At 33.7% G+C, this 10,093-nt stretch overlaps 2 protein-coding genes across 4 annotated transcripts; one reads left to right on the top strand and one right to left on the bottom strand.

Moving 5' to 3' along the window:
* Positions 1 to 5: 5 nt before the first annotated feature.
* Positions 6 to 4,068, top strand: LOC105836564. Of its 2 annotated transcripts, XM_036290178.1 has the most exons (4): positions 6 to 2,444; positions 2,563 to 2,816; positions 2,926 to 3,243; positions 3,757 to 4,068. In XM_036290178.1, the coding sequence occupies exons 2-4, from the start codon at positions 2,580 to 2,582 to the stop codon at positions 3,952 to 3,954; spliced, it is 753 nt and encodes a 250-aa protein (XP_036146071.1). In that variant the 5' UTR covers positions 6 to 2,444; positions 2,563 to 2,579; the 3' UTR covers positions 3,955 to 4,068. The 2 variants fall into 2 exon arrangements, with proteins under 2 accessions (XP_036146071.1, XP_012536126.1); XM_012680672.3 differs by having other exon boundaries at positions 6 to 2,816.
* LOC105836563 (nuclear pore complex protein DDB_G0274915) lies at positions 4,010 to 9,795 on the bottom strand. 2 transcript variants are annotated; one of them, XM_012680670.3, is made up of 5 exons: positions 9,543 to 9,794; positions 6,019 to 6,942; positions 5,360 to 5,486; positions 4,889 to 5,030; positions 4,010 to 4,731 (listed from the first exon to the last, which is right to left on the bottom strand). In XM_012680670.3, exons 1-5 carry the CDS (start codon positions 9,631 to 9,633, stop codon positions 4,543 to 4,545), a joined length of 1,473 nt encoding a protein of 490 aa, XP_012536124.2. In that variant the 5' UTR covers positions 9,634 to 9,794; the 3' UTR covers positions 4,010 to 4,542. The 2 variants fall into 2 exon arrangements, with proteins under 2 accessions (XP_012536124.2, XP_012536125.2); XM_012680671.3 differs by having other exon boundaries at positions 4,593 to 4,795; positions 9,543 to 9,795.
* Positions 9,796 to 10,093: the final 298 nt, after the last annotated feature.

Below are 10,093 nucleotides of genomic sequence, written 5' to 3'. Positions count from 1 at the left end.
AAGGAAGGGTGCAAACGCCCCGCGGAAAGAGTTTCTGTTTTCTCGGAAACCGTTCGTCAAAGCCATGTGTCACATCCTAAACGAGTCTTGTGATTCGTATGGCAGCGGTGACGCTGTCGCGTGAGAAAGTTAACGGTCTTCGCTACATTTTTGTTCAGATTGATGATTACTAATATAAACGCATTTTTCTCTTATTTTTATATATATTACATATAATATAATGCATATATATTAAATTTGTATGCTATTAATATAGTTTCTTTAATAATAAGTGAATAAGTTATAGACACACTGAATTATAAAAATATTTTGAATCTATATATAATTTGGCTAACAAATAAAGGTTATTTTTTAATTACATCAAATGTACAAATAAGTAAAAAAATTGACCTACATTATACAGTTTTATCAATACAAAGGCCTTATTGGAATTTTATAGTTTTGCCACATTTTATGAATAATTAAATTCAATTGAATAAATATTTCAAAATTAATTGTAATGTTTAGCGTCATAATTTTATACGTACAGTTAATTTATAGATATGAAAATACAACATATAATAAGTGTAAATTCGATATTTCATAAGTTCTACAATATTAATTGTTTAATTAAAATGAAATTTATTCGCGCTTTATAAATTACATATTGTAATATTTCGTGTTGAGTAAATAATTCCATGAAAATGGCCATTATCGAAGCACACCGACGCGCTACATAATACCTTCGCTACATCAAGCCTCTCTTTCTTAGCTATAAATCGTTTTTATCTGGAATCTATGTTATTTATTTTCGCGTTCTCCGTTCGGCGTTCACGGATAACGACGCTTCGCGAAGCACGTTCCGTGGGAGCATGAACAGCCTTGGACCGTCAGAACATTAATTCGCAGCATATTTACACTGTTAAGATTACACGTCTCCGCGTATACCACCGGTGATTCCCCAATAATCCCGAGCCCGATTAGGCACGCTACATTAGGCACTCCGTTTTCTACGCTCCGTCGAAGGTAAAACGCTGCCTGGCTCGCAGGACTGCGGCCGAGGGTGCTTGGAAAGCCGGAAACTAGTAAAAACACGCGTGAAGAAAAAAGGCATATATTTATACAGTCGGCAGGCAAGCGCGAGGTTTAATTGTGCGAGAACGGCAGCTCAGTTAGATGCGTTTTTTACGATGCAGCCGTGTCGCGCGCGGCGGCCGTTTCCCGTCGAATGTTTCCCGAGAAAACGACGGACAATCTGGCGGAGCTCGGAGAATCGGTATCAAATTGGCGCCAGCGGCGCGTTTCGTTTCCTCAGAAATAGGCAATTCTTCGATCACAGCGGAATACTCCCGGGTCTTAATGAGGATTCTGCGTCATGGCGCGACCGTGATGCCCGAGTCTCGTAATCGCCTGATCTTACGAAGGGGATTTACGTAACGCGATATCCTGCGGTTGTCTGACGGCCCGCCACTGCATAATTGCACCTTTGGCACGAACGATTTAAGCGCGGTCGCGATATTCAGCGGCACGAAGGTTTGGCGCCTGCTATACGGAGTGAATCATTACTCCGTGAGGCACGAAAGGAAAGGATGACATCGTTAGAATTCCCTCTCCCTCTAATTTATTCACTGCACAATTGGTCTCGCGGCGTTTTTAACAAACAATTACATTAAATAGCGGAAGTAAATCTTTTAGCGTCGCGGTAATAAAGGACGCTCTAAAAACAAAGGTGACGGTCGAATGGAGGATCGCCATAGTTTTGTAGGGTTGAAAGGGGCAACGAGGGGTTTTAATGAATCTCAATGAGGCCCTTGCGCTCTTTGTTTGCGCTGGGATTTAGTCAAACGTTGAGGGTGACAGGATTCGAAATTACTTTAGCACTGACGTGCCGGCTGCAACGGGCCATAACGGGGTGCATTTTAAAGCGAACACTTCGCTCATCGTAACAGGCGCAAGATAATGTCATTCAAGGGCATTCATCGTACCCTCCGCGCTCAGCTATTCACAATGAATCATTATTACGGCGAACTTTGTTCAGCACGTAGGTAAATGTACTCTCCAAGAACAGCAGTAGTAAAGGTAATATACATATATTACCCTTCCGTTTCTATTTGTTAATCACGTATTTAAATCATTCGCGCACTTCAGAAATATATTAAAAGAGAAAATAGTAATTATTAATCTTTTTTTTTTTTCAAAAAGATATTCGATTAGCATATATAAATTTATTTGTTAAGATTTTTTACTAATGAATCTTATTTACATGTAATAGTCGTTCATCTATATTAGTACGAGCTTATTTATGGATGTTGCGATATCGATCTCAGGAAGCAATTAAAATCACTGGTCCGAATCCTTTGGGAAAGGTACTTGCTTCTTCGAGTCCATCTTTGTTACGCTTTACGAGTTGGAGGCCATTGCAATTTTCTACAATAATGATTGTCATCACTATATATCCGCTTTGAGTATTTATCCCTTCCTTCAAGTAACATGCACGGTGATACAAGTATTTTATGAAAAATCAGTGTCCCCAGTGTATTCACAAACGAACGATGAAAATGCAAACGAGAATAATTCTCGTAGGTTGCTTCGTGATCGCAATGTTGAATAATTTTGGGACAAGTGTGGAAGTTTCGTCGAAAATCGATTTGGATTCTAACGAAAATGAAGAAACATTAGGCAACTCGACCTTCGTCACAATCGTGAATCCAAAGAAATCTGCAAGTTTACCGGAATCAATCTTGCGTGCGTCTAAACCAGTAACATTCGTCTGGCATCGTGGAAGCGAGCTCGTAAAAGCAAATGAACCGAGAAAAAGAAGGCTCTATTCATCGCAAGTGAGTAACAACGATACGAACGAGACAAATACCGTAAAATTGTATCCATTTTTGATGCATTTACAGCATAAGATAATACAAAATTCAATTAATCATATTTTTTGTATAGGATGATTCAGAAAAGCAACCAAAAATTATCAATAATATTAAAATTGTTGTAAATAGTAACGATAGCATACCAAGTGAAAATTCTTGTGAACATGGTATATGTAATGTATCCGTGTCTTCGAAATCGGACGAAGAAGGAAATATCGTCACCGAAGTACATCTCAGCATTATCACAAAAGCAAAACCGAAGATCGATGATGTTCCGGTGATCAATGGTTTTCGAGGGATCAATGAGGGTTATGATAAGCGACCAATTTTTCATCCGATAAATTCGCCACGTTCAATGCATGCACATTTTCATCGTGATAATACCCCACAGGTGACAAAATTCGTTTGTTTTATTATATTTAATGCATAAAAGTTAATATTAATTAATGATTAAAGCTCACTTTCGATGGCCTATAATTTGCGTACACAGAAAAAAAATGTAATACAGGTAGTAACATGTGATTGCGGGCTGCCAATTAATTACATAAAATACTCAATACAATAATATTTGCTATTAATGCAAGTACAATGTTAATACTGCAATAGCATATATTATTGTATTGTATATCTGTAATTGGCAGCCCGCAATAACATCTCTTATTGAATATATTACTTTTTTTTTCAGTGTACAGATAAAATGTTACTTATAGTTTTATATATCGTATAAAAATATGTGTATATCTTGTATATATGTGTATTTTAATTTCGTAAATAATTAGTTTTATACAACACAAAATTATAAATAAAATTTTATTTTTTTAATAATTTGACATAAATTATTATCACTTAAAGTGAAATTAAAAATTTCTTGTGATATGTCAGTAAAAAGTTTATTTCATAACAGATTCAAACTAAAGGATATAGCGAGCCTTGGTATGGACGAACTTTTCGACGGCCGCAAGTATATTGGAATTATTATGTTGGAGATCATAATAACGTAGGATTTATGGATCAAACGTGGCGACGAGATAGACCCATAGTGGATGATAAGATTGAACCGCCGCTTAGCAAAACCAAACCCAGTGACGATATAAAATTTTAAAATAATTTATTAAATTTTAAAGCTATAGTGATGTAAATATTACTATACGGAATGATATTAAACCATTTTATTAAGAACAATTTAATTGTTACATAATAAAAAAATCATAAAAGCATCAAAAGTTTAATTTATGTATTACATAGAAGATACAACGACATTAATACACGTATTGAAGTAAGTAAATATAATTAAATGCAGAATAGTCGTCAGGTGTTTACTCGATATTGCTCGAGTAGAACATGACACTAGCGGAAGACAGCTTATTAAAATTTTGAAACATGTATCGCAAGCGATTTCTGCTTGCAAACAAATAAAAAATTCAAATTATTAACAATTATAGAAACAATTGTATAAAAGTCATAATTTTAATTTTATAGAAAGAACCTATTATAATTCTAAGAAACTTGAGTATTTATGAGATATAATCTTAAGGAAATATTTGAGCCTAAGTTTTGAGAATGATGTCAATCTTTCTTTTTAAAATTATAAAACTTTATCATATGATTATATATAGCACAAATAATTAATTAATGATTATAATAGGCACAATATTGAGGATGCAATTTAATTATTATAATATTAAATTAATTAATCGTGCACGGTGCGGAAAGAAATTTTTCCATTATCATTAACACCGGTAATAGACGACTTATGATTAATTGGTCTGCCATCCGGACCGGTAATGCTGGAAGAACTCGAGCCAGCAAATACTCCGTAGCTATTACCCGATGGCGGAGGCAGTTCATCAGCAAATCTGGATTCTATTCCTGGAGCAGCCTATGACGGAGAGATCGCCATATATAGATCGCCATAATAAAGACTATAGAAAGAAGCCTGGCATCTGATTGTGTGCAAAATGAAGCATATTAACTGGACAATTTCTGTATTGCCTTTTTTGTGCGATAACTCAGCAAAAAAAAAACGTAAAACTTACGGGACTGATTTGACCACTTTGGAAACCACCGTATGGACCTAAGCCAATGTTGGCAGTCGAATACTGCGGTACACCACCACCATAATTTCCGCCACCATACTTAGCAGCTTCGCTGGCCAAACGATTATGGAAGTCCATGTTACTGTATGTACAATACAATTATCTATTTACAATACACTGTAAAAATCTATATAAATAATAGTTTACAATTATATTGAAAAAAAAATAATTAAAGATATTGAATGCAAATGTTTCTCCTTGGTCTGCACGTTGAAAAATCATGGACAATTCTTAATTTTAATTATGTAACAAAATTGTAAAAAAGCTCTCTGATGTGTTGAAACTAGACTGAAAACAGGCAAATGATTTTATAAATATAATTTCAAGAAAATTTCATTTCCGGTCAAATTAACTTCATGCTCTGAAACGTAAAAAAGAGTCATTTTCAACTTCTATTACTCGAACACTTACGCTTGATGCTGCGCCTCGATCTGCGCCTGAATTTGTTTGATCATGTCAAAAGTGGGATCATTAAAAGGATTATTAGGAAACTGTCCTGGGTAAAAGAATCCGGGTCCTGGATTATTGTACAACGGATCTGCGAAAAATAGAGAATACGGTAAGATTCAAATAATGACATGTCGCGTAAAAATTACACACATGCATATACATACATGCGATTACATTTAACTATAAGTGTACATAAACTGTCTAAGTATAAGTACATCTAAATAAATAAATAAATAAATATCTAAATACACATACAAATAAATAAATATTTAAATAAATGTATATAAATGTACAAATGTACGCGCATTTAAATAAATAAATAAATAAACGTCGGAAACATTATCGTAACATTAGTCGCTTTGCATAAAATACAAATTCGACAGAGTATCATGCATTTTTAAAAGAACATCAGCACAGCATCTTCAAACAAAATTTGAGATACGTAATTCTGATGTCTCTTCTTTGCCTTTGATATCCAATTAGCTTCGTTTTTTTTTTGTCGATCTTTTACAAACACCAAGAAATGTCCAAACCACAGCATGCAACCCCAAGTCATTCATTATCCTTCAAAATCTTGAATATCAGCCTTTGTCCTCCGAATTTTGGGTGCATGCTCGTACCTCCGCCGAAATTGTATCCAATTTGGTTTGGTGAGCTATCCTTGTTTGGTGAATTATCCTTATTCGGTGAGTTATCTTGAAATCCTCCTCGACTTCCTAAAGACGGTGATCCCATCGGTGATGCCACCGTAGGATATAATTCTGTCGGTGACATCGTGGGATATGACGCTGTCGGTGACATCGTGGGATATGACCCTGTCGGTGACATGGTGGGATATGACCCTATCGGCGACATCGTAGGATATGATCCCATTGGATATCCCATTGACGGATATCCAAAACTTCCAGCGGACGCGCCTGCAGACGCATATCCTGGCCCATTGTTTGTACCCGTCCATGCATAATTCGGATTGTAACTTGGTATAGAATTGAAGCCAGGAGCAAAATAGGGATCAAAGTTTGGATAACCAAAGTTGGGATAACCGAATCCGGGAGCGCCAAAGAATGGTCCGGGAGTTGGCGCTTTATCGTTAGATGGTTCAGGTTTCTTTGTGGGATCTTCGGATTTAGGTTCATCGGGATTCGAACGTGACTGAATGTTCGGTTTCTCAGACGTCGGTGTCGTACTTTCTGGAGTTGTGCTAGGTGTAGGTGTCGTAGATGAAGTTGTTGGGGTAGTTACGGAAGTGGAAGTCGGAGTAGTCGTGGGAGACGTCGCCTCCGTGGTAGTAGTGGATGCAGTGGTTGATTCAGTGGACGGGATAGTTGTAGGTGTGGTTGATGATGGTGTAGTTGATGATGTGGTTGTGGAATCTGTTGTCGAGGAGGTCGTAGGATCTGTTGTCGAAGAGGTCGTAGGATCTGTCGTAGTTGTTTGACTGGTAGTAGATTTGGTGGTACTCTCACCATTCGAATCATCGATTTCTCGCCTCAACCTGGACACCGTAGCAAACCTGACCGATGGTCTGTCGTGTTGTCCTCCATCTTCGAGAAGAAACGAAAACAGAAGAGCAATTTTTTTATCGATTGTTGACTACTTGAGATAAAACTCATATGGTTGATGATTCTCGGCTATTAATTGAAACATTTGAAACAGCATTGTTAGTTGCAACATGTTTTGTGTAATATTTTAAATTCCATCACCAGAGACACGTAATAATATCGAAATGTTACTAATAACAATCATATAATTATAATAAGAATAACAATGCTTATAACAGATAATAGATTACATTTAATAAATGTTATTGATCATAATATTGCACAAATAATAATGTTTAATAAAAATAATGTGATGCTTAGATAAAATATTGTATAACATGTAATGTTTTATAAAGACATTAACATTCATGGAAAACATTTAAAAATCATTGATATAAAATATACGACAATTAAATTCCAATTTTAAATCAGAATCTTAAGCTACTTATAATATTTTAATCATCTATTAAATTATAAAATATTTAAATATAATTATTAAAACTTTTAACTTACCTTTTTGTTATTTAGTTATTTTATTATTACACTCACAGAAAAGATTTCTGGATCTAATGCTATTACTTTTCAATCTATCATAGATTCTATCAAAATAGAATCAGTATAGCGCCAATCATATCAAATAAAAAATATTTTATTCTTAAATGGAAAGTTCTTAAATCTAGAATAAAACTTTTGCTGCTATCTTATTAATTTTCTTAGATTGATTTAGCAAATTTGTGACAATCTTATGATATTCTAGATTTAAGAATAGACCGACCTGGAAGTAGAAATTTCTGATTTAATCTTAATCTTGTTTTATTTTTGTACTACACAAGGTTGTAATAAGATGAAATATGTCAAGAATATTTTTGTCTTGGTATTAGAAATTCTTTCTGAGAGGGTACAAATACACGTATATTATATAAATTTCCATTTTCTATTAGAAAATAGGTTTCACTTATAAATTTTTTCTATTTAAACAAAAGTAAGCATCTTGATAATTCAATTTTTCTTAGCGCCGTATATTTTATATATTTATCAATGCGACAGAAATAATCGTGTCATGTACGAGAGATTGTGAGAAGATATTGAAAAGAAAGTATCTTCTCATGGGTCAAGGTGAAGAACGAAATGAGGTCACGGTCTACGGGCGTCAAATTATCTTCATTTGGCTAGCAGTTGTGTGAGCAGTTACGCATGTGTTTATGCGCGTAGACGAGCATGCTGCATGGTTACACATGCGAACATCAATCTTGATTATCAAGATTAACATCGTTCACGTTTTAATCGCAATGATTTAATGATGCGTATATAACACTAATATAATAATTAATGCAGTAATCCTTTATACTTTTAGATACTCCATTATCACGGAGTAATTGGCATAATAATTTTGTCAATTACATGACACAAAATTACACAAAACACACATTGCATATTAGTATTTTGTTTCTGTAAATTATCATAAATTTATATTAAAACATTACAATTATTATGTGAATAAAACATGGAGAATGACATACACAAAGCGAATATATTCAATTTTTAATAAAAGCAAGTAATTGTGAATTAAATCTTATATTTTTTAAATAAACGATTAATATAATTGGATAACTAATTTGTTGGAAAAGAAAAAGAAACTAATTATATTTCAAATATATGCAAATCAATACAAATTATATTTTTCACAAACTATTTTAAATCATAAATTATCACAAATTATTACAAATAACTGAAAAAAGTTGATCTAATAATAAACCGTTGGAATATCGTTAAAAAGATTTTTGGCGAATATTAACAATTGTTTATAGCAAAAGAATTAATGTCATAAAAGATTGTCATCTCGCGCCGTTTGTATCTCTTCTACAATCGTACAATTTCTGAATGTTTACGTGTAGAAGGAGAATGCTAGTAGCTTGATAGCTACTAGACATCCTCCTCGGTGTTGATTAATATCAAGAAATCATTTATATATCCAGTATGTTATCGAATTCGTCGTGGAATTTTGCTGCGTTTGCTATCTCGCAATTATCCTGAAATTCCCGCGCACCGTCAGCTATTTCTACTTAAATGCACGACGTTGTTGTTATATAACTTAACATTGGCTTCAATTTTTAACCTTGATGTGTGCAGCAAAATGCAATTTCTTTCGAATAAATTTTATTTGGCTAACAATTTACATTGTAATAAAACTAGCTCGAATTCATTTACACATTGCGTCACACATCAATTGTACAAAACACTAAAAAGATTATCTGATAAAAAAAATATTAATGGGAGAAAAACAAAGTATCATTATGCAGTTTATGATTTCTTTTTAACTGCAATGAATATATTGCTTCTTAGTAATTTATATTTCCATCTCATTATAATAAATGTTAGTTTGCAGCTAATATTTATAAAACAATTAAAAAGATATTTTTACATAAAAATACTTCAATGCTGAAATTGTATATTTTGACACTTAATTGTGAGTTTTAATTGCGGAAAATAATTAATATTAAAATATTTCGGGTGTTTGAATGTATAGTATTATGTTAGTAAACAAGTAGAAAACTAAATTCATTCACGAATGGAAAAAATTGCAACTCTATCGCTGTACTTACTTCCGTAAGGATAACCAAAGGCGGTTCGGGCCTCCGTAAAGGATCCCAAGACAGCAACAAAAGCAACCAACGCAAAGATCCTAATATCCATCTTTCTGTTTGTATCAATCAATTGACGGACGCAAATCAACGCGGAAAAACCGAGAAATAATGATTTATATATTATTACTTGTTATTTAGATATCACCACTTTATCGCGTAAAGACCGAATGATCCTGATGTTGTCGCAGTCTGCGAAAGAATGACTGACTCAGCTGATGCCACGATCATCTTATATAGCATTCACTCGTATCGGCATTTTATTACTTTTTAACACTTCCTTGCGATAGTACGTTTGTGAAAATTTAAAAAGAAATTGCAATGTCACTGATAAGTATCGCGTGCGTTATTACCCAGACGTGTTTCCAAAAACTAACATTATCTACATTAGTTCCATGTATTACAATTTCATTCGTTATTATTTTGGTTCGCAAATAAAATTATTTATTAATTTTATCGTTATTAAATCAAATATAATTACACAAACATTAATAATTCTAAAATACTGAAAT

The sequence above is a fragment of the Monomorium pharaonis genome, chromosome 7, assembly GCF_013373865.1.
Source record: "Monomorium pharaonis isolate MP-MQ-018 chromosome 7, ASM1337386v2, whole genome shotgun sequence".
Classification (NCBI taxonomy): Eukaryota; Metazoa; Arthropoda; class Insecta; order Hymenoptera; family Formicidae; genus Monomorium; species Monomorium pharaonis.
Note: the sequence above shows the minus strand (reverse complement) of the source record. Positions and strands in the feature narration are given on the sequence as shown.